This window comes from Limulus polyphemus, unplaced genomic scaffold, assembly GCF_000517525.1.
Source record: "Limulus polyphemus unplaced genomic scaffold, Limulus_polyphemus-2.1.2 Scaffold1631, whole genome shotgun sequence".
Lineage (NCBI taxonomy): Eukaryota > Metazoa > Arthropoda > Merostomata > Xiphosura > Limulidae > Limulus > Limulus polyphemus.
The window spans coordinates 112145-137752 of NW_013667241.1; the positions used below are offsets into that span (position 1 = coordinate 112145).

General features: G+C 32.2%; 1 protein-coding gene across 1 annotated transcript in view; it reads left to right on the forward strand.

The window, feature by feature from the left end:
- Positions 1-1335: 1335 nt before the first annotated feature.
- LOC106464368 (transmembrane protein 209-like) overlaps positions 1336-25608 on the forward strand; it is a 70974-nt gene continuing 46701 nt past the window's right edge. The window contains exons 1-5 of the mRNA XM_022392059.1: positions 1336-1374; positions 5269-5407; positions 9523-9581; positions 22057-22188; positions 23102-23279. Of these exons, the coding sequence (XP_022247767.1) occupies positions 5271-5407; positions 9523-9581; positions 22057-22188; positions 23102-23279 (506 nt within the window). The 5' untranslated portion in view covers positions 1336-1374; positions 5269-5270. The remainder of the gene's footprint in view (positions 1375-5268; positions 5408-9522; positions 9582-22056; positions 22189-23101; positions 23280-25608) is intronic.

The following is a 25608-nucleotide window of genomic DNA, read 5'->3' on the forward strand; positions in this document are numbered from 1 at the left end:
ATATTAAGTTTTTCTTCATTGCCCATTTAAGCCGTCTCCAGCCATTATTAGTCTCAAAGTGGGTTCCTCGTCATCGAAGATGGTGGAAAAGGCTGTAAGTTGTGCTGAAAAGCATCATTGATATGGTTATAGAATTTAGATGGACAGGCAGTTCATTTCAAAGAACATCCACTGTAGTTGTCTTTGAAAGTATTTTATTGAAAGAACATCCAACTAGGTAACTTTGAGAAAACAATTTGCCAGCGCAAAGCCAACATGTTGAAGAACTCCAGAGTTCTTTTCTAAACCATTTTCATAGGATCACCAAGAAGGTAGTCGCCAGTAGATTTGCTTGACCACCAATCAATGGAAAACTCCTCTAATCAAAGGACAGAAAGTAATGGCAAAAGACCATCTCATAGGTATGCCTATACAGCTTGGAAAAGAAAATCACCAAAAAGACTTGGTGAATGGATAGTTTAGTGTATTGTTTTATTTGTGTTTCAGAAATGTTCAAAGAACTTTGTAATTCAAGAATAGGGTAATGTTGTAAGCTATATATTCAATGTTATAAATTAGTTGTTTGTGTTATAGAAAGCTGTTAATCTTGATGATGACATTAAATCTACATAGGTCATAAAAGTAGTCCTACGATACATATTAAGTTCTTGATTATCTAATCATCTAAAAATGTTGTGGAACTTGTAGAAACGAGTGTACATTATGATTATAAATAATCAGTGCGTAAAAATTCAGTTGAGTATTCAATGCGCTTATGAATTAAATGTTAGGAAAAGATTTTCGGTGATGGTTATTATGTCTAATCAGTTAATCGAATAACTAGTAAGGAAATTCCGCATGTAAGTTTATTTCTGAGTTAGGCTCACTTACAATAGTTATGGAAAATCCTATTAAACGTTGTTAGTGTATCACACCTACAGTTCTTCCAGAACTATCTCTTGGAAAATTTTATATATGAATTTAGGCTTATTAGTGAAAGTGGCTGTTGCGAGTGTTAAAGAAGAAATAAATTAAAACTGTCATGTTGGTAGACTGGATCTCGAATTATTTTTCCGAATAATAAAACAAAAACGACCCAAAGGTGAAACACGTTACAAATAACTGTTCTCTGACAGTAACAGATAATTATTAGTGTCACTTTTTCAAAAATTATTATATTTTATATAAAAAATGTTATGTCTTTGTATGTTAACGCAAACTTTTCCATCCTTCAATTCTTAAGTCACTTTTTCTTTTAATCAATTTTTACTCAACTTATCTCATAATTCTGCTTTAACTATGTTACCTTTCTTTTAACTTATATTCTATTTTTTTTCATTCTGAAACGAAGAGAGGGCGTTGTCATTTGGCGTGATTATCTGCTCTTCAAAAATAGTAAGATTTAGTATCAATTTTATAGTATAGTAAGATTAATAATAATAATAGAGTAAATCAATTTATTTTGATGGTATAACTTTAACCCGAAGTATTAGGATAGGAAACAGAAAATATCCTTGACAGTTCATTAGAAGCTATCTTGAATTATTCAAAAGGTATCTTAATTAAAATTTAAATCTAGTATAATAGTTCTATAATGAAGATAAGACGGTTGATAAAATATTTTACTTACAAGTGACAATACGAGGTTCGAACGTTTCAGAATAACTTATTCCATATTCAGAGAAATCTGAAAATTGTGTTACAAAAATGATTATTACAAAAATTATAATATAATAACATAATCATTAGTTTAGTTAGTTATTAAGAAAAACGGTAAATGGAGTTAAGTGTGAAAATTTAGAACAATTTTAGTTATAAAGAGCTTTGTGAGTCGTTAAGGGTCGGGAGGTCTTTAGCTATGAGTAGACTTTTTTAATGTAGAGGTCAAGGTGTGAAGATCCGATGGTTATGATGGAGAAATCGTTAAATGAAATATTGTGGCCTGTGGTTTTAGAATGTGAGCAAATGGATGATTGGCTGGGTTTAAAAGTAGTGGATGGTTGGTTCTGTTACTGTTAGATGCTCCTAAATGTTCACGGACTCTAGTTTTTAAATTCAATTGGCCTTTCGTTTTGCCAATAATAGTTTTAAGTTATATCAGTTATATTATTGTCATAAGTGCATAATAAAATTAATAATATTATTCTCACATATATATACATTAATTTTATTATTATGCAGTATTATTAACACAGGGTCTCTTCCATAATCAGAGGTGTCTTGATAGCAGGGATTGGACAGAGAGAAAAAATCTGGGAGTTTTCTAACTTGGTGAAACTTAAACAGGATCTAGCATACATTCACAAATTAAAATTAGAGAAAGGATTAATAACATAATATTATGTATATAACACAATTTACTTATTATTTTGTATTTGTATTAACCTTACCATTATTCAGAAGAACTGTGAACCAGTTTATTGCTTGGGTTTTTCTGGCTTGTGGTAAGTAATTGTATATCAGGTTCTTGTTAGTAAAACCTAAAGCCTTCTGCTGAGTGGCTAACTTATGATGAAAACAAATTCATAAGGGCCACTTGATCCATTTAAGCTATCTGATTTTCTACTATTACTCTATTACAAACTATAAAGAAACCACTTTCATAAAAGTCAACCCTATTCTCTTAAAACACTCGTCTCCTCCTACACTCTTTCAATGTTTTAACTTCTGAAGGTTAACTAATCCATAGGCTGACTACCCTATTAAAAAGTAACAATGCTTTCACTGGAGTTTTGTAAGAGATTTGCTATATCTATAGCTGGTGTCCTGTAGTCATACTCCCTCAAGAAACATCATCTTCAGCCATGAATTCCTAACCTCTAACAAAATATTTAAAACATCAATCATGTACCCGTGAGTGTACATGTACCTCTCCATTGAAAACATTTCAAGAAATTTTAACCTATCCCTCTTATAATAACCTTTTTTAACCTAGAATAATAGTAGCTGTTTTCTAAACCATCTCCAACAACTAAACATTCAAGGAGCTTTAGTTTTTTACTGAACTTGGGAATAACCTTAACAGGGTTATGAAAGAATGGGATCTTGGTGTAGTGGTTGATCAGTCTCTTAAGCCATCCAAGCAGTGTGCTGTTGCTGATGGTAGGGCAAGTAGGATTTTAGGTTGTATGTACAGAAATATTGAATACAAGTCTAAAGTCATAATTTCATTGTATACGTCACTGGTTAGGCCACATTTGGGGTATTGTGTTCAGTCTTAGGCTCCTTACCTTAGGAAGGACATTGAATTATTGGAAGGGTTCAGAGGAGGGTTACTAGAATGGTGTGTGGTATGGAGGAGTTATCACATGAGGAGAGGTTAAGATATACAAAATTGTTTTCTCTTGAAAAAAGAAGAGTTAGAGGGGATATGATTCAGGTGTTTTAAGATTATTAAGAGAATTGATAGTGTTGATGTATCATCTTTTTTTTCATACTTAATGATGAAACTGGTAGTGTAGGCAGTGTAGGAGTCATCTTTAGCTAAGAAAGTTTTATTTTTCTAACAGAGTTGTTGGCCTTTGGAATGGGTTACCTTCAGATGTGGAGGCAGTAAATTTGAGTGAGTTTAAGAGAAAACTTGATAAATATATGAATGATAATGGTTGGCTTTGAGGTTTGTTTATTTTTTTATTTAATAGTTTTAGTTTAGTTCAGAGGATGGGACAGCCTAGATGGACCAATAGATCCCTTGTTGTCCCTAAACATTGTTATGTTATCGAAAGTCCTAGAAGATGGATAATAAGGAGCAAATTAGCCTTTCATCAGGCTATACCTCCAGTTGAGGCTTTGAATACTGTTGGCACCATAATAAAACTAATTTGATCTGATTAGGATCTGAATTATCTTATTAGTTATTCTATATTGGTTATAAAACTTTGAAAGTCAAAGTTACAATACTTAAAACTTATATTACATAATATATTAATGTTATCTTAACTTTGTTTGACTTGTTTAGACTACTTTAGATTTACATGGTTGTCATTGTTTAATATAGAATATTATAGTAGAAGTCATTTGCCTTTCATATAAAAAATACTGAACATTTCATTACACAACTTTTGTAAAAGTTGAAGCATAACACATCATAATAAGTATAAAACATTACCATGGTTAACTTAGAAAATATAAACTGTTGTTAGACAATAATATTAATAATTATACTGCATTATATGAATAGTTTTATTCTTATTCGTTCCTAATGATTTTTAAACTGGAAGATAAAGTTATAATTATTAAAATATTTATTTAACAAGATAAATTTACATTATTCTAAGTTTTATGTTGATTTAAAGTTGAGGCTACTAGACACTAAGTTCTTATTTTGGCTTAGTACTTGTTTGCCTAAAAATTAAAATGAGTTATGATTATTAGTTTCCCTGTATTGGTTGCAAAGCTTTTGAGTAACTGTGTAGTTATAGAGACAACACTTTAGACTCTAACATTGTCATTAACATACTTATGAATGGAGTGTCTGGAAACAGCTGACATGTAAATAAATGTTTTGGTGCTTTTAAACATTTAACATGCCCAAGCTTAATGTATGGTTTTGAAATTATCCAGTATCTAATATTCCATGCACATGTGCTTGATGTTCGGACATTCAGCACTATAGGTGACACATACTGTCTGAATTTGTCTTGGTTAATTTTAAATAGTGTTACACTGGAAATAAACTATTTTGATACAATATGTAATAAAATATGCCTTACGTGGAAATGTTTTTCAAAAACTGTCATTTAACAAATGTGGTTTTTTAAATGCTATCATTATCTTTGTAAAAGTCTGGATGATGCTGCTAACTTTTCTTAACCTTTTCACTGTGGTTGGGATGTATAGGTTAAATAAGAGCATGGCTTATTGTAATTGTGAAGGTGAATGTGATTCTGCTCATTACTGATTGAAATAGATTTGACTGTTGAGAAGCACAAACAAGCAAAGTGTTGAATATTTTAAAAAAAACATTTTTAGTACTAGTAGGTTTGTCTATCAAAGTCCATAAGAACGCACTAGGCTTTGGCAGCTTCACTTAAAAAACCAAAAATTGTTCTTGGACTATACATATACACCTCAGAATCATAATTCATTGTACAGAGAGAAAATAACAAAGAAGTACCTGATCAATGTGGTACTTGTAACAGTGGTAATATAAAAACCAAAGGATGTTTTAACAAGTGTGTTGTTTTCTTTGTGAAAGTTCATCCATAAGCAGTAATCATTGTGTCTTCAGTTTGATTCATTATTTATGTAGTTTGTAAACAAATAAACATCTTTCCCTTTTCTAAACAGACATGTCTTCTTCAAGATCTCTTGTTTCTGAAAAGGCAGACTTCATTTTAACACGCAAGGTTGCTGTACAAAAAGCAAGGACATCACTTTTGTGGGGAGTTTTTAGTTTCATAATAGCAGTGATATTATTTATAGATATGTAAGTGTTATTTATTTTTGTAAACTTAACCCTTGAATCATAAACTTCCTTTCATTCTGTTGACCATCCATTGGGCCAATATATTGCACCATCCTGAGTATTTTTTGTGTTTTTGCATACTCAAACACTTTATGTGAAGAAGTGACCTAAAAATTGAGTAATATCACTCATTTTCTTTTCAATTGTTTAGAAACCCCAACAATAATTGATGGGATTAATAACAGTATCTAGAAGTGTTTTTGAAATGTATAGGAACCCCAACAGTAATTGATGGGATTAATTACAGTATCTAGAAGTGTTTTTTGAAAGTAATAGGAACCCCAACAGTAATTGATGGAATTAATTACAGTATCTGGAAATGTTTTTGAAAGTAATAGGGTCCCCAACAGTAATTGATGGAATTAATTACAGTATCTAGAAGTGTTTTTTGAAAGTAATAGGAACCCCAACAGTAACTGATGGAATTAATTACAGTATCTAGAAGTATTTTTGGAAATATATAATAACCTCAACAGTAACTGATAGAATTAATTACAGTATCTAGAAGTGTTTTTGAAATGTATCGGAACCCCAACAGTAATTGATGGAATTAATTACAGTATCCAGAAGTGTTTTTGAAATGTATAGGAACCCCAACAGTAATTGATGGAATTAATTACAGTATCTAGAAGTGTTTTTGAAATGTATAGGAACCCCAACAGTAATTGATGGAATTAATTACAATATCTAGAAGGGTTTTTTGAAATATATAGGAACCCAATGATAATTGATGGAATTAATTACAGTATCCAGAAGTGCTTTTGAAATGTATAAGAACCCCAATGGTAATTGATAGAATTAATTACGGTATCTAGAAGTGTTTTTGAAAGTAATGGGAACCCCAACAGTAATTGATGGGATTGATTACAGTATCTAGAAGTGTTATTTGAAAGTAATAGGAACCCCAACAGTAATTGATGGGATTAATTACAGTATCTAGAAGTGTTTTTTGAAATATATAGGAACCCAATGGTAATTGATGGAATTAATTACAGTATCTAGAAGTGTTTTTTTAAAGTAATAGGAACCCAATGGTAATTGATGGAATTAATTACAGTATCTAGAAGTGTTTTTTTTAAAGTAATAGGAATCCAAACAGTAATTGATGGAATTAATTACAGTATCTAGAAGTGTTTTTTGAAAGTAATAGGAATCCAAACAGTAATTGATGGAATTAATTCCAGTATCAAGAAGTGTTTTTTTGAAACATATAGGAACCCAACAGTAATTGATGGGATTAATTACAGTATCTAGAAGGGTTATTTGAAAGTAATAGGAACCCCAAAAGTAACTGATGGGATTAATTACAGTATCTAGAACCGTTATTTGAAAGTAATAGGAACCCCAACAGTAATTGGTGGAATTAATTACAGTATCTAGAACAGTTTTTTGAAATATATAGGAATGCAATGGTAATTGATGGAATTAATTACAGTATCTAGAAGTGTTTTTGTAATATATAGGAACCCCAACAGTAATTGATGGAATTAATTACAGTATGTAGAAGTGTTTTTTGAATGTAATAGGAACCCCAACAGTAATTGATGGAATTAATTACTGTATCTAGAAATGTTTTTACACATTTGGATGAAAAGGAAGAATTTGGACAGTGTGACTTTGTTTGAAACTATAAATTTAAAGAATATTTAATTTCACTTGTTAAGCATTATTAATGTGAATATACCTGTACAGCAAAAATATTAATGCATTAAGTACAAGGCTCAAGGTTGACCGAGATGCCTAAAAACTTTTTCGGATGACCAACTTACACCCTGCTAGTTGTCCGACAGCAACTAGCACCCTGGAACAGACCCTTACTCAAAATAGCATCACAGTCTACTGTATACTTAACAATGCTCACATTACACATGTAATGTTGACTCTGATTCTTTACCAAAATCATTGGTAAATTCCCTAACTACAAAAATTGAAAATTTGAACCCCCACAGAAATATCTTTCGTACAATTCCCCAAAAGGGGCTAGAAAAGTTTGCTTTTGTGATGAGATAATAATGCTGTTTTAGTCACTAAACTTTCTGTCGTGGACAAACTGCACCTCTGTGTTGCTTTATGCATGTAAATTTTGTATGGAATTCAACTGAATGTGGATGGATATGTGTGGTAACACAGTAGAGTGTATACAGGTCAGTTAGTTACAGTTCCACACATTGTATTGTGCAATGTTTGAAATATGTAGGCATGCAGGAATTGGCAAAAAAAAAATGCCAATAACAAAAATATTTAGTGAGATTAATTTCTAGTATAGATGCTTACGAGAATAAAACTAACGTGGCTGTCTCAACTTCTTACTGATAAACCTTTGATAGGAACAAAAATGATCAAATTTACAAAATCAGATTCAAAATTTTCATCATTAATCATCACAGTTGAAATACTGTCGTCCTTTTGATTATGCTTGTATAGGCCTAAAGCTAATGTTAGACAGACATGACCAATAGGGTCTAGGAAATACAGATGGCCTAGCTATCATGAGAAAAGTGTGAAAATCCACAAATTAAACAGAACATAATAATGATAACGGCAAACCAAATTTTACGAAAGTTTTGATCAGTGTGAAACAGAATAACTATAAATTTAACAGGCTATGAGTAAGAATGACATTAGATATCAGCAGTATGTGTGTGTACATATGCAGTGCTCAGGCATTGTGTACATATTATGGTATAGTAGTATGTTGAGAGTTCCAATGCAAGTCTAGTCCTACTTAACTACAGGCTGTACTTGGAGGGCAGGCCAAGCTGACTAGAATGAAAAAATTGACGAGATTGGCCAAGATTGCTATTCTGTTTAAATTGACTGTTTGTTTCCTTAGGATACTATGTAACATTAGCTTCATTTTGGCTTATTTTTTCCAATGTAACAAAACTTCCCAGGAAATAAGGCTTCAAAAATTAATTGAATAAACATGCAAAATTGATAAGTAAACATTAATTGTATGTTTTAGGAATAAATATGATTAAAAACATCAAAATTCTTGTAATTGGGTCTTTTTCAGGGTTTTTGTACTACAATATTGTCATAATTGGATCTTTTTTGAGGTTATTTGTTTTTTTTTGGAATACCAATACAGCATCTGGACAACCTGAAAATTTCCTTAAAATCAAGCCCTGAATTACTATGTGACAAACACCTGTCAAAATGAAATGAATGCTTTCAGGGTACATGAGTGCATCACACGTGCTGACGATTAATCACAGTTTAGAAAATGCTTTTAAAACTGATGGCCATTATTTCACACTGTTGCCCAACATCTCAATTTTCACTGTAATTTACTTTTGGGAAGAAAGCCAAAGTTATCTTGACCTACATTTTACGGAAAATTCATTCTACATGAACATAGACTTTCGAAACAATGATTTAACAGAACAAAAGAACAATAATTTATTGAAGTTGCATCATGATACTTGGTAAGTTCGGCCATGTTGTTGAAAGGAATTCCACTTTCTTTGGCTGCCTTCTTATTGAAGACAGCTGTGAAGTGTGATTTGAAGCTTATGATGCTTTATTGTCTTGTTAATGGTACCCAGAGATAGGTTAAGCTTTACTACAATGTATTTTTTTTGGGGGGGGGGGTCTGTTTCATAAACATGGCCTTTACACTATTAATGAGTTATGACTCATGTTTGGCTTGGGGTTTTGTTTCAGAGCATATTGCTGTAGAAACATCTTGCCATATAAAGAACTTTTGATGCATTTTATGTCAGATAAGGAACTTGCTATGAATCTAATATATATATATATATATATATGTATAATGATTATGTTGCCCATGGCACTATGGCTTGATTTTCACATATATGCCACTAAATTACCATATGCAACTCATTTTTATAAAGCAAAATTAACTTTCTATACCAATGATGTTGGTGTTAATGCTGTAAAGTCCAATCTGAATCCTTAATTAGGAGATGTTGAAGGACACCATATCCTTGTAACTTGAATACTCAAATAACAGGATCTCTGAAACTTTCTGAAGTGTTAAATGATATTTGTATGGTTATTTCTTATAAGGACACAAGTAACTAACATATGTATCATAATGTTTCTTCCTTTAGTAAACTAGGATCTATTTCTCGCTATTTCTGTGAAGATGTACCTGTGTTATGGTATATAGGTAAGTTGATTATGTTTGTTTATTCCAATTAATTGTGTACACTGTATCAAAGTAAAAGCATGACATTACATAGAAATTGACTTCTTATTCTCTACAGTAAACTAAATCTGTTAACCTTCCCTCAACTGACAGGTTATAAGGGTGCAGGTTTAGAGGGTTTAGGGTGTGCATGTATATAACCAATAGAAAGAGCACATTCCAAACTACTTAAATCCAACAGTCATTTATAATTTGCTTCAAGGGGAAACTTGTATATGAGTGGAAAATTTGAAGTCTGTTGAGTAAGTCACTGCTCTGAACAGAAATGATATTTTTAAACCCACATATAGCTGAGTTAGAAAGCCAGAAAAAGAATAAACGAGGCTTAGAAAGTATGGTGCATGCTTACACATCAATTTCATAACATTGTAAGTACTAGAAATCATTCTTTTTATTTATTATGTTATATTTTAAGAAAAAGAACAAAAATAAAGAATTGATGAGTAAATAGTAATGATGTTTATATAAAAACATATTTTGTACACCTATCCCAGTAAATTCCAACCACCTCTGGAGGATAACTAACATCCAGATACCTACCAAAGCCTAGACTTTGTACAGAGCCATATCACACTTTTATTAGTCTAGACAATTCTTGTTGCAACCACTGTACTATAAACAAGTTGATAAATTCTCTTCCACTGTGTTGTTGGAGACAAGAATACGATAAACTCTGTGGGAAAATTCTGATAGCTGCACTATACGAACTTATTTGCTACTGATGGTGTCAAATTATAGTATAACGTAAATAGTGTAAAAGGCAGGAGTAGTGATTAATAGCTTTATGATTGGCAGGTTTCTTCAGCCACTAACATTAAATAAACAGGTGTGAAAGGGTTAAAAGTAAAAACCTCAAGGGAAATAACCTTTAAAATTTTATGGTGGTTATGAGGTCAGTCAAATTGGTCAACCCCATATAGAGTTATAGTAGAGAAAATAAAAGATAAAATATAAAGTTTTTTGGAAAATAAAATGTTTGATACTTATTTAGTAGGTTTTAGAAATTTAGTAAATGAACTTTGAAAATTTTTGGATGAAGTAAAGTATTTTTAATCTTAATATGAAAATTGCTTTGCAATTGTAGCAGTGAACACTCAGACTCCACATATTCACAGACAAATTTTTAGTAAAAATAATTATAAATTCTGATTTTTTATCTATCAAAGACTTAATGTTTACTAAAAACTTGAAATGTTTTGTAAAGATACACAAAACATGTTAAAAGCAATAATATGGAAACTGGTGGGCGGTGTAATCTCGAGTCAGTAATGAAAGAGTTAAAGCATTACATTATATACAAATTGACTTTTTATCCTGCATAGTAAACTAAACCTGTTAAAGGCTGGTATTACATATAAACTTCAAGTTGGTAAAGTTCTTTGTATTCTTTAGAGATTATACTGATTAAAAGGAAATGTGAAACTTCTAATTACAGTAGTTAACAAAGGGTCTACCTTTATATGAAGCAGCCAAAGAACTTGTAGCTAATGCTTCATAACATCAGATACTCAATACTTTGTTGAACAAAACATTCCTGGAGCATCATATATATTTTAATAGATAATTTTAAGACAGGAAAAAATAGATAATTCTGAATTTTTTTTCTAGTAGCTCTACATTGAAATATTTTAACAATATTCAGTAAGAAAGTACTTGCCAGTAGAATTTAACAGTATTCATTAAGAAACCATTTGACACTAGAATTCAACAGTATTTAGTAGCATAACTTTTTTTACATATTTCAAGAATAGTCTAGCAAGACAAATTTTATTGTGATAAGAACAATCTCAACTCTTTAGAAAGATGTAATATGACAAAAAGAATTTATACTCCTTAGAATGATGTAATATGACAAAAATAATTTATACTCCTTAGAATGATGTAATATAACGAGAAGAATTTATACTCCTTAGAATGATGTAATATGATGAGAAGAATTTATATTCTTTAGAATGATGTAATATGATGAGAAGAATTTATACTCTTTTAGAAAGATGTAATATGACAAGGAGGATTTATACTCTAATGAGTTATTCTTTTATTGTAATTTTTGATGAATGGTCCACAAATGTCAGTATAATGTAAGCATGGAAGTGTGCATTATCATCGATGTGATACTTAACCATGTTTTAGTTTGTGCTATACTAAATTAAAATGAAGTTCAAGCAGTTATATTCACCTGTTTTAAAAGGACATAAAAGTTTGGAAAACATTCATAAAATTATTTGAAATAAATTTAATAAGTATATAATAGTATTATGATGAAGAATAATTGTTTGATTAGCAGCCAGTTTAGAAAAAAGGTCGACTTTGAAAGATTAATTGTGCTATATATATATTTTTTTTTTTAATGAAGAGCAATGATATTATGATGTATACCTGCTGAGTGTAAATCAACTTGACCAAGTCATGGCACTGTTAATACTGTATACAGACAAGAGATAAGAAATTCCTGTTTGATCTTTAGTGTTGTTTTTTTCCTCTCTGGACGTACTTTGACCATAAGGGCATTAAGGACCTCAGAAATTGATGCAAGGCATATACAAGCAATATGGAATGACCAAGGTTATTATTTAGCAAATACATATTACCAGTTCCTTGGTGTCACATCGAGTGGAGAGATGGACTTAGCTAATATATGTGATTTTTCAAACTTTGAAGATACAGGCAAGTTTGCATTTTGATATTGATCAATACAGAGAAGAAATCAGTGTAATTTTTGATCATGCTGCTAAGTCTTACAAACTTTTGACTTGCATAGAGGAAAATGCAGTCCATTCACATGAATATACATTTTCATCAGTCTCTGAGATAAAAAATTATGTGACCCAAGTGTTTGTATAGGAGGAGAAGCAAGGAAGATGCAGTCTATTCACATGAATATACATTTTCATCAGTCTCTGAGATAAAAAATTGTGTGACCCAAGTGTTTGTATAGGAGGAGAAGCAAGGAAGATGCAGTCTATTCACATGAATATACATTTTCATCAGTCTCTGAGATAAAAAATTATGTGACCCAAGTGTTTGTATAGGAGGAGAAGCAAGGAAGATGCAGTCTATTCACATGGCAAAAAACTTAGAAGTTTCTACTGATATCATCATATGTTACAAAATGTAACAAAATTGCCAATTTGGCAACACCAAAGGTTAGATGTCAGGGTGTGGCCAAAGTATACAAGGCTCTGCTTGACTTTGTCCTAGAGATGTTGGGAAACTATTCTTTAAGAAGCAGTAATAACCTAACAGTGGTGAACTACAAACACAATCAACAGCTATGTAGCATACGTGAAGACTGGTAATTCCGAAACATATACTCACCTCTGTACACAGATAGCTAATTCTTCTTGAATTCGCATATTCAGCCTGAGAGACTTGCATGCCACCAGATTTATGAAAACTCCCACTTAATTTCTTGTGTGTCCATGTGAACTTGTGCTACTACACGATGATGTATCATGTAGCAAAATCCTCCACCAACATAAGTGTGACACACCTTCATGTACAAATACTCCCTCAACATTCATGCATGAAAATCATCATTCTTTTCCTCAACACAGTTGTATTCAGACGTTTTTTGAGTTTGCTGAGACACACAATTAAATTGAAATTGGAAAGTCAAAAAAAATAATCACAATTAACATACTTAATATGATTTCACAAATCAGTGTGAACTTTATCTCTGCTATGTGGGTAATGAAGTTCCTCACACAGAATAATTTACGAAAATTTCTTGTTCTTACTCCTTTACGTGTACATATAGGAGATTATGTGAGACATAGTTAACTAATACTTATGTAACACATAGACTATAAAGTTTGGTCATGATTCAGTGCTCCTTTCCTTGTACATATAATTGTTGATGTTTAGACATAGCTACTTACTCTTTAACATTTACATTTCGGTGGTAATGTTTAGATCTAGTTCATTACTCCCTAATATATAATACACAGAATATTATGTTTATTCCTAGTAACTTACTCCTTATGTCATATAGAAGGTAATTTTTCATCATAGATCATAACTCCTTAACCCTATCGAGGTGGGTAGGGGTCAGAGGGTATGTCATCACATTTGTAGACTTACATTCAATATTTTATTGATTGGACAACTATTTTATGAACGTATGTCAGTAAACTTGTATCAAATCATAGATTATAATCCAAATTTTAGTATTATACATTATTTAATTTCTTATTTTTTAAATAAATATTAAAAAAGTGCTAAATGTTGATTTTTGTGTGTTACGCTGGTATGCCATCTCCTGGGTTTGCTCAGATTTCATTTTATAATGCCCACAATACAACGATTATAGTTTCATATGAAATATAAACTCAAATTTCCAATATTGGCAAACTGGACTATAAAATATGAACCTCCTACCTTTTCTATTTGCTGAGATATCATAATATTTGTCGAATCCGCCATATTAGCTCCACCCACCACTTCATCATTTGAGACGACTTGTTTATCTATGCCTGGTTTTTTATACCTATAACTTTATAACCAATCAAAAGCTTTACATTTCCTGTACATAATTCTGTTAGTTTTTCTAAGTTATTTATGAGAGAAAAGCTCTTATATTGTTGGAGAGTTTGAAGTATTATGATCAATGCTATTTTCCAAACATAGATTAATTTTTCTAGACCCAAATACAGCATAGTTAGGAAGCCTGGTAAAGTACAGTAGATTTTTGTGGTATCAATCTAAGTCAGTTAGAATTTTTTGGTATTAAAAAAAGCATAAATAAAGTCTACAAAAATATATATTTATATGTAATGTATGGTAACCGAAACCTCACTTTACTTTTTAAAATATTGTAAACTAAGCATTTATTGGTTTCTGTGTAAGTATGATAAAATAGGAAACAAGATGTTTCAAAGCACTTTCACACCTATACCACCACCAAATCCTAACCACATAAGTTTATTGGATTGGGTACAACTTTGTACAGAGCCATATCATAAATATATTCTCTTACTTTTATATATTACTTTAGAAAATTCTTGTTGCAACTACTGTACTTTGTAAACAGGCCAATAAATCGTACCCCACTGTTTTCAGAGCCGTGATCAAATAGACTCCGTAGGAAACGTCCACTTGTCGACCAACATTCAAATACCTACCAAGTTTATTGGATCAGCCCAGACTTTTTCAACAAAGCCATAGCATAAACATTTTATAGTACTTTAGACAATTGTTGTTGTAACCATTAAGTTGCTAACAAGTTGATAAGTCCTACCCCACTGTGTTTTCAAAGGAGGGAAAGTTCTGGGAATTGTTCTGCAAAAGCTTATTTGATATTGACAGTGTCAAAGTACTCAAAGCACAGTAACACCTAAACAAGAATGGTGATTTATTGCTTTATATTTGGCAGGTTTTTACTTCAGCTGCTAACAGTAGAATAAACCTACAGTGAAAAGGACAGACAGGACAATTCATTTTGTTTTTTCTAGTTTCTAAACCATCTGCTAGCAATAAAATAACTACAGAAAATAATTGTAAAAAGATGTGATGTGTAAACTCTGACCATAAGTACTTTGTAATTTTGTGACCAATACTAACAATACTGTACATTTTATTTTGTATTTGCAACCTTTATTTTCTTTATACTTTGATTACTTTCCTACAACCTGGAGAATCAAGTATAATGTTATAGTAAAGAAAATAACCGATGAAATATAAAGCTTTACTCAAAATAAAAATAGTATTTGATTTTTAATTATGAGGTTTTTATTTTTCATTTGTTTTCACTATGTCTTGTTATAAAAGTAACTAAAATGTAAAAAAATAGGAACTTATTAGGTAGCATATTGAAAGAAAAATAATAAAAACCTTCATGGCGTATACAGTGTATTACGCTATTTGATATGGTAACGTGAGATGCACTTGCACCCTGTGATTTTCAACTTGTGTCAGTGTATCTTTAGTCAGACACGGTTCAAAGGTCAATAAAACAGGAATTAATAAATATAAATAGATATATACTGCTACAAGAGTTAGGCTATTTAGAATAAACATTTGTGGTTTCCTGTTACAATTTGCAGTTATTCCAGAACAAGAAAGAAAAGTAATTTCAATTTAGTTCTTAATTTTTATGGTGGTTACAAGGTCAGTCAAATCGACCAATACCATATAGAATTAACATTGATAAAATACAGATTCAATATAGTTTTATTTAAAAAATGTTTGAGGATTATCTAGAAGGATATAGAGATTATGCAAATGAAACTTGACAGTTCTTAGATAAACAAAAGTATTTTTAATCTTAAAATCAAAATCACTTTTCATATTGGATAGTCAACATCCTGAAAGAAAAAATATCGTGAGCAAATCTTTAAAAAAAATCTTTAGAGTTAATTTAAAAACCTGATATTTTGTCTATGAAAACCTTGTAATGTTTACTAATAATCTGCAAAATTTTGTAAAGATGTGCTTTATATTATAATTACTCACATGGATACTTTTGTGGTTACGAGCTGGGTGGATCCCACCAGCCTGTATTTCTAAGGTGAACATGTACGCATAGTAGGTAATGCTTAGTCATAGTTAATTACTCCTTAATTTGATTTAGTTCCTTTCTCTTTAACATGTCCACTAAGACAATCGTGTTTAGTTCTATTTCATTACTCCTTACCATGTACACATAGGATATAATATTTCAGTATTGTTTTTTTCTTCTTTAACATGTAACACTTTGATGGTGATGTATAGAAATAATTACTTGTTAACATGTCCACACAGACTATAATAATTAATCTGGTTAATTACTCCCACACATACAATTAGAAGATAAGATTTAGATGTAATCAATTACTCCATAATGTGTCACACATTGTAAATAATATTCAGTTGTGGTTACTTACACTTTAACATATGCTCATAGTAGATATAGTTCAAACATAGTTTTTTAGCTTATTCCATTTGTCGGAATAAGACATTTCTTTATCTGGGATTTATCTGGTCCATCTCCCTGATCTTGTAGCTGTTCTTTTATCCCACTTCTGTCACTCTTCCACCACTTCCATCACTTTTATCTCACTGTCATCATTTTTCCTTTGACTTCATTGCATTGTAACCTATACCTCCTCTTTCACAGGACAGTTCTTCTGTGAACTGTATGTCTATTCTGTCTCAAGTTTTTGGATGGCATTTACACCACCTTCTGCCTTTTTTGATGTCACAAGATAATTTCTTCTCTGGCTATTTTCTACTATTCTCCTTTCCTTCCTCATCCACTGACACCCCCCCCCCCACCTCTTCCTACTTCTTGGCTGACTAGATTATCTAGTTTTCTTCCTACTTGCCTATGATTGCTGCTGTTTATATATATATATATATATATATTTCCTTGTTTCCTCCTGCTTTCTCATAACCACACATACCTTCTCCTTCATCCTGACCAATATTTCCTTCCTTCATATTTCATGGCAGGAGACAGTGGTCACTCCTTTTTTCCCATATCCCCTCCTTATATTTCCTTTCTCAGTGTACTTTCTAATCTCATGTCCTGTCTGGTCCAGTCAGTATTTTGTCACTCTCTTCCTCCATTTGTAGTTCCTCTCACCGTCCTTTCGTACCATGGGACCCCTTCTTTACTGGGGCTTCTCTTCCTCCTCCATTATGAGTTGGATCTGCCAGCTCATAAGTCTTGCATATGCCCTTGTGGAGACAGATGATTCTATGCTCTCTCGAGTCTCCTCTCTTTTCTCCATCCTGGCATGAGGACTACCCCACACTTCTTTGTTGCCCACAATCTGCATCCTCTGACTATCTCATCTCTGATGGGATTTAGACTCATGCCCATTCTACAATCCACCCTCCATCTGTGATTGTACATAGGAACCCGCTAAGTGGCTAGTGCTGCCTCTCAGGGTATACTTACCCAAAATTCTGCATCAAGCCAGGATGACTGAAAGAGCTCATGCCATCTGCCCTGACTCTACACGTGCCCAATGTGAGATGGGGTGATCCACAAGACCACTTGAAGTTTCTTCGTGGTATTTCTAAATATTTCCACGTTACATATCTTATCCGATCCTGACCTTACCCATTCCATATATCATGGGGAAAAACCAGCACCAAAGTTGTCTATCTTCTCACGTCTCTAGCCTGTGGTTGCTGGATTTTAAAAATAGGGTTTCACTATCACCCATTGCACTGTCTACAGTAAAAGACTTTTTGAGACAGAGGGGCCAAATTAGATTTGGGCACATTCTCTGGGTCTCCTTTACTCAAGCCCCCCTCCTCATTGAATGGGGCATGGGAGACCCTTGCCATTTACCAACTCCTGGCTGCTGGGGTGGTGGACCATATATTTTAGATATATCACAATCTTCAAGTGGACTTTAGATCATGTAATTATATCACTCATTTATATATACCTTTCTATCACAATTCCTGCTCCTTAGGCTAGCATTGAGTCTGACAGTTAAGTAGATGAGCCAATCCCAATTCAACTGTGATGTATCACTCACACACCCTTTTACCACAGCAGGCAAGGGGCCCATGGTGATTGATGGTAGAGTAGAGGTAATATAAGTATCCATAATGACATATTCCATTACACTGATTTTCTCCTGCAGCTGGCATTGATTTACAGTCGAGGAGGTGAGCATGGATATATATTACAAGTGCCCTTCTCCCACAACTGGTCTTGACCCATCAAGTCTGTTCGTAGAGAAGGTGAGTACATAACGTATGGTCTGAACAAGCTCCAACCTCACTACATTGGCCATCTCATGCGTTTTGTAGGAGTACTCTGATTATCATGTACCTATTCCACCCATCCATGCAATGCATTTATGGCTTTTTAGCCTCTTCTTATTCAGGAGTGAAGAGTACACCCTGGATAAGACAAGATATGATCTCCCATGAGTGTGCCCCTTTGAAGCCCCTGCCATCAAGTGTTACATCCCATGGGCTTCCTTCAGACACTTTCTGAAGGGAACTTATATAGGTAATCTCTGCATTGGTCCCTTAATCATCTCAACATAGTATTCTAGATATCTGTGTACAGAAGTGAGTATTTGTTTCAGAAGTTAACATTTTCCTTACTTGAAAATGTATTTCCAATAGGTACTCAGATCTGTACACATTCCCACCCAATGTTGGGTATACAAGACTGTTTGTCTTAAGTATTAATTTTATTTAGTGATTTAATATACAATGATTATTTAGTTTTCATAACAATAGTGTTAAAAGTTAATTATTTTAAAAGCAATAGTTGGGACAGGTTTTGACACATAACTCTGTACGAGTCATTCATACGTTGTGATGCAGTTTAATTGTTTTACTAGGCTTTCATAATATTGTTGATGTCATCTTACTCAAAGCTTCTAAGTTTTCTCCTTATGTTTAATATTGTTGTCACTAGAGCGCTTGATTTTTCTGCCGCGTGCTATAAATACTATCAGATACAGAAAGGAAGTTGAGATAATTAGACAGATTCCAAAGTGAGTTTCACAGTGGTATTGAAACAATAGAGATAGAAAAAATAACTTGTCTTTTCAGTTGGGTTCTAAAGTAACTGAACCAGCCTGTATGAACTTTTGACCAAAAAATGAGACTATTACTTAAAGCTCTGGATACAACTGTGGTAACCAAAAGTTAGTGAGAAGAAGTTAAGTTAGTGAAAGTGAAGTTGGACTGCATGATTGTTAGTTTAGTAGTAACGGACAATATCTGAAGTGAGTTTCACAGAGGTATTGTAACAACAGGAATAAGAAAATGATAATCTGCCTTGTCAAAGGGTGTTTTAAAGTACCTGTGTGGACTTTGATGAAATTGAGACAATTATTTAAAGTTCTGGATACAGCTGTGGTAACCAACAGGGTAATATAAGTGAATTATTCACTGATTCTATTGTAATAAAAGAGTAGAAAAGAATAATTTGTCTTGTCAATTGGGCTCTGAAGCTACTGAACCAGCCTGTGTGGTCTTTTGATGAACAGGTGAATTATTTAAAGCTATAGATTCTACTGTGAACAATAGTGTAATGTATTTTTTTGTACATACATGTGACGTTTTTGAATATATATACATATACTATTTTAAAACAAGTGGATTATGTACTTTCAGTTAACGCCAACAAGTCACAGACATCTACTGTAAAGAATTAGGGCATATAAAAACTTGACACACCTAAACAATGTACGTGTGGATAACAATCAAGGTTTGTCTGTCATAATACATCAAGTACACTTAACAATATACTAAAAAAAACTGACATTTGGTGAGCCAGGCAGGATTATACAGTGGTAAATGGCAATAGAAGAAGACATGAATGGTAGTGGAAATAAGTAGGCCTGTATATGCTCAATTGTAGTGATGGTGAAAATAGTGTAAAGATTACAATCATGCTATGTATTTATGCCAACAGATTTTGAAAAATGGATAGAAACAGGTGAGTGTCTTGGGTTCAAAGATGGGGAAATATGAGAGTTTATTAAATAACAACAAGAACTAGAGAGAAGAGAAGTAGGCAGAGAGGAGAGGAAGAAATACTAAAAGAAGAAAATTAGAAAAAGGAGAGCCTGGAAATAGAGAGGATAAGAGCGCAAAGAGAGAAGGGAAAGACTGGAAATAGAGAGAATAAAAACACAAATTTAGATCACCAAGCTTGCCCAACAAGAAGAAGAAACCAAGAATGACAGTGAGGACAGGGCCAGCCAACCCAAGCTGCCCAAGTTTGATGAACAGAAAGATGACTTGGATGCTTTCCTGGAGAGATATAAAAGTTTTGCCCAAAGTCAGAACTGGGAAGAAAAGGTGACTGGACAGTCTGTCTCAGCCATCTTCTCACAGAGAAAGGCTTACAAGTATATGCAGGCATGACGTCACAAGATGCCCTGGACTACGACAGTTAAAAGTGGCCTTGCTGAAACACTATGAACGTATCAAAGAAGGTTTTTGTTGGAATTTCAGAGAAGTCGAGCCTGATGCTGGAGAAACTGTATTTCAGTTACAACACACTGACCTTGGCTGAATGAATTATGCAGAGCCTTTGTTTTGAAATTCTAGAAAATGACTGTATAAAGGTTGCAATGTACATTCTGGTTGTCATTTTGGTGATATATTCAACAGCTGAATGTCAAAATGCCTCCAAAACATATGAGATTCAAAGCAGAATTCAAGATTCAAGTTGGGAAATTTGCCAAAAAGACAAACAACTGTGTGTTTTCTGTATAATTTTTGGGGTAGACTTATATGACTTTGATCAGAAGATTACAGGATTTTTTAGCCTAGATTTATGGGTTTGACTTATATGGTGAGTCAACTTATATGCCCCAACATAAGATATCTTACTCTACTATAGTATATATTTATTACATGCAAAATTATTAAATTTCTCTATGTTTTGACTTTGGAACATAGTATATTCAGTGATAAATTGAAATTGAGATGTTACTTTTTGTAGCTTTACCAATCCAGGAACTTATTTACTGTTTCATGGGATATTTTCTCGTACCAGGGCTTTTTTTTTTTAATTAATCAGCTATAAGGAGAGTGTGCTTGTGATCTGCAGTTTTGGGACTTTTAGGGGAAAATTTGAATGACCTTGAAGAGAGGGCCATTTACCTTTGTAAGAGATCTAAAATGTTGTTGTGCAAGTCTCATCATTGTCTTACTACTACTCTATTTGCTGATCATGCATAATTTCTTTTAACTTTGTTTTAATTTACTTCAATTTCATTTTCTTATCCTGAAAACTCATTGTACATGAAATAAAGCATTAGTTTTGTGGATGAAACTTGTTCATTTCTTTTCCTCTGCAAGTGTCCTCACATTAACATTAACGTCACCAAATCTCTTGTTACATGTGGATGATTTCTTGTGTACCACTTTTCCTTTAGACCAGGAATACCACACATAATTTCTGGTCATATTTCTCTGTAAATGTGATGACCACCTTAGCAGAAATTCTAGGTTTGGGGGATGATGATTCTATCATCAGAAGATACATCAGAAATTTCCTTAATGAAATATTTGTATCTTATACCAATCTACATTCAGTATAAATGTTATAGACTCAAATAAAACAATGCACTAAATCAATTTTTAAAAGACTTAAAATAAGACCCAAAACTCGAGTGCATTCGAATAGTTGACTATTCTTCATTGTTCTTCTGAAGAAGAATAGTCAACTATTCGAAAGCGCTTGAGTTTTGGGTCTCATTTTAAGCCTATTACACTTTATATGTGATCCTTCGTGCTAACTCTTTTTATCAAAATCAGTTTTTAAAAGGTAGCAGGATTTTCTTCTTTGTTGCAGTTAAACTACTGTAAAATTTTGCAGTTTATAGGATTGATTTTGATAAGCATTCTTCAAAGGTTCATTATTATCAATAAACATATTTTAATGTATACAAATTTGTAAAATTTTTGGCAATTAAACATTTTACAATATATGCCAGTTTTTACTTTTGAAAATTTTCAGAATTTTTCTTGGGCCTGATATTCATCACAAATGCAGTGTTCAGTATATCTGTGTACTTGTGGCAAGTGTTAGGTCAGAACTGTGTATATGTTACCCCACCTTTCAAAAAGTTGCTTGGTATTTCTGATCAAGGTAAGAGAAAAGATATATAAATATATTTGGAATTACAGATATTAAACATTATGTGATTACCATTTGAGATAAAACAAACATTTAATCTGTAGAGTTTAAAATAAATTTCTAGTCTTCCTTGCTTGTGTAATAAGACCAATCATCCTCATATTGATATTTCATATGAATTTAATTCTTATTATACTTTTCTTGGATAAAGGATTTTCAAGATATATAACATTCTTTCATTGGTAGTATTACTCAGTGTTTGTAACTTGATTTACATAAAACAGAATTCCAATACATTAACTTTACATGACAAATTTAATCATTTCTTAGATTTTGAATGTATGAAAAATCATATCAGTTTTGAAAACAAGGATGATATATGTATAAACATACTGTAGTATTTTCATTTATTTTTAGTTTCTTAACTAGATATGACTAACATTGGAACTATCCAGTACAGATAAGAGATTTTTTCTCACAGTGTTTTGATTCATCAAACCTTCCACTGCAGTTCATTCTAAACTTTCCAAAATATAATCTATCACTTTAGCCATGGGTTATATATTTATATTTGAATATAGCTTGTACAGAAAATGGTCAGTACATTTTCTATTTGTTCAATGCTTCACTTGTTGCTGTTTTGAAAGCTGAGGTTTTGTGTGTGCTTAAAGAGCAAATAATAATTTAAAATTCAGGTATTGTTGTATTTCATTTTAAAAAAATCACTTAAAGTACTGTAACTTTTAATTTGAAAAATACAATTAACCTGAAGTTCCTTATGAAGTGAAAGAATTACACATTTGGTTATAGTTTAATTTTTATAAACAATTCTTGTTATATAAAGCTTTTTAAAATGTTAATAGAGTCAACCAAGCTCTTGATGTCAAATGCTGTAGTTTCACTGTTTATTTTGTATATTACTCAGATATAGGTTTTAAGATGCAAGTTCCCAAATCCACTGAGCCATTGAGTCCTAGTCCTCAGACACCATCTCCAGTTAATTCATTCTTTCTACCCTCACTTCAGTCCAGCAGACTTTCATCTCAATCCTACTTATCTATGACACCAGTAGATTATTCAGCAGCCAGCTGGGCAAGCACAAGGTAGATGTGTCATTACTTTAAACTTATCCTTGGCAAGCTCAAGGTAGATGTATCATTACTGTATATTTATCCTTGGCAAGCTCAGGGTAGATGTGTCATTACTGTATAGTTATCCTTGGCAATCTCAGGGTAAATGTATCATTACAGTATATTTATCCTTGGCAAGCTCAGGGTAGATGTGTCATTACTTTAAACTTATCCTTGGCAAGCTCAGGGTAAATGTATCATTACAGTATATTTATCCTTGGCAAGCTCAGGGTAGATGTGTCATTACTTTAAACTTATCCTTGGCAAGCTCAGGGTAAATGTATCATTACAGTATATTTATCCTTGGCAAGCTCAGGGTAGATGTGTCATTACTGTACATTTATCCTTGACAAGCTCAGGGTAGATGTGTCATTACTTTAATCTTATCTTTGGCAAGCTCAGGGTAGATGTGTCATTACTGTATATTTATCCTTGGCAAGCTCAAGGTAGATGTATCATCACTAACTATAAAAGGCTACTTCCCTTTGTCACTCTGTCAAGAATGCTTTCATGCCCCCCTTTTTAAGCTAAAACTGTCACCTGATTATTCTTTGGCCAATTATGGTGTTTATGTTGAATGCTCATATTCAAGTTGATTTGTTAGAAAGGTTGGTTTTCTATTCTTTATTTTTTTTATAACTTAAGTGATATAACAGCAAAATAAGATTTACCAAGTAGTGTTTAATCTAAGCCTTACTTTACATTTATGTTTTAGGCCTGATGCTTAAATTAGACTACAAATAGGTCTACTATTACTAACGTTATTGAGTCAGTGTTTAAAAAGTGTTAAGTGGTGAATAAATGCTAATTAATGAATATCTTTTGGTATTTTAACACATCTATTATTTATTTGGCCTTAAAACATATAGAAAAATAAATTATTGCTATCAAATATTTTTTGTACAGTTAAGAGTTGAAAATTTGTGTTGGATTGACCTCACTATGTTTTCTACTTCCTGATCTAGAATACAGTGAAAAGGTTTAAGAGTGCTATTTAAGTCTCTTTTAGAGTGCACACATACTTTTGTTTATGATAACATTTCATTTTTCTGCATAGTTTTTACTAAACTTGTGGTGATTAAAGAATTACTTCGAGACTGATGAAATAAGTGAAGAGTAGGTGCATTTTGGAAGTACAGACAAATTCGTTTTAGTTAAATTATATAATTTTCGTTAATTGTTTCCCATCATGTTTGACGAGATGTTATACTAGTTATTGTATATTTATCATTGGCAAGCTCAAGGTTCGTGGCACATATATCAGTACTGTATATTTACCCTTGGCCAGTTTGTGCCACATATATCAGTACTATATATTTACCCTTGGTCAGTTCGTGCCACATATATCAGTACCGTTCATTCATCTTTTGCTTTTAAAAGTTCGTAATGTGTCATCTAATGAAACAGTTCAAACAATGGATATCAAATGTAAACCTAAGAAACAAAATGCATTTAATTGAGTAATATTTTAAAATAAATTGTATATTCAAAATACGTAATAATCCAAATAATGAATAGATGTCCATAGTATGGGCACATATTGGAATTAAGTATTGGATAGCAAATTTATCTACATCGTTATTTTTCTGAGTTATTTTTGTGATGTCAAGATTGTCTGAATTACTGTTGTGATAGCATTAGATCACCATACTAGTAAACTCATTTTCCTCACTTTATAAGTGTTTTCGTTATTAGATATGATGTTAAAATAACCCAAAACTCTTTTTTACTATATCACAAGCATCGTACATCACCAAATCACAAATTTTAAGAATGAAGACTCACTACAGTACACATAACAAACTTCACAGTAACATGTAAATTCTAAGAATGAAAACTCACTACAGTACACATAACAAACTTCACAGTAACATGTAAATTTTGAGAATTAAAACTCACTACAGCACACTGTAACACATAACCAACTTCACAGTAATGTGTAAATTCTAAGAATGAAGAGTCACTACAGTACACATAACCAACTTCACAGTAATGTGTAAATTCTAAGAATGAAGAGTCACTACAGTACACATAACAAACTTCACAGCAACATGTAAATTTTAAGAATGAAGACTCACTACTTTACACATAAACTTCACAGTAATGTCTAAATCTTAAAAATAAAAACTACTACAATACATGTAACCAACTTCTCAGTGACTTCACAGTAATGTGTAAATTCTAAGAATGAAGGCTCACTACAGTACACATAACCAACTTCACAGTAACATGTAAATTTTGAGAATGAAAACTCACTACACTACACATAACCAACTTCACAGTAATGTGTAAATTCTTAGAG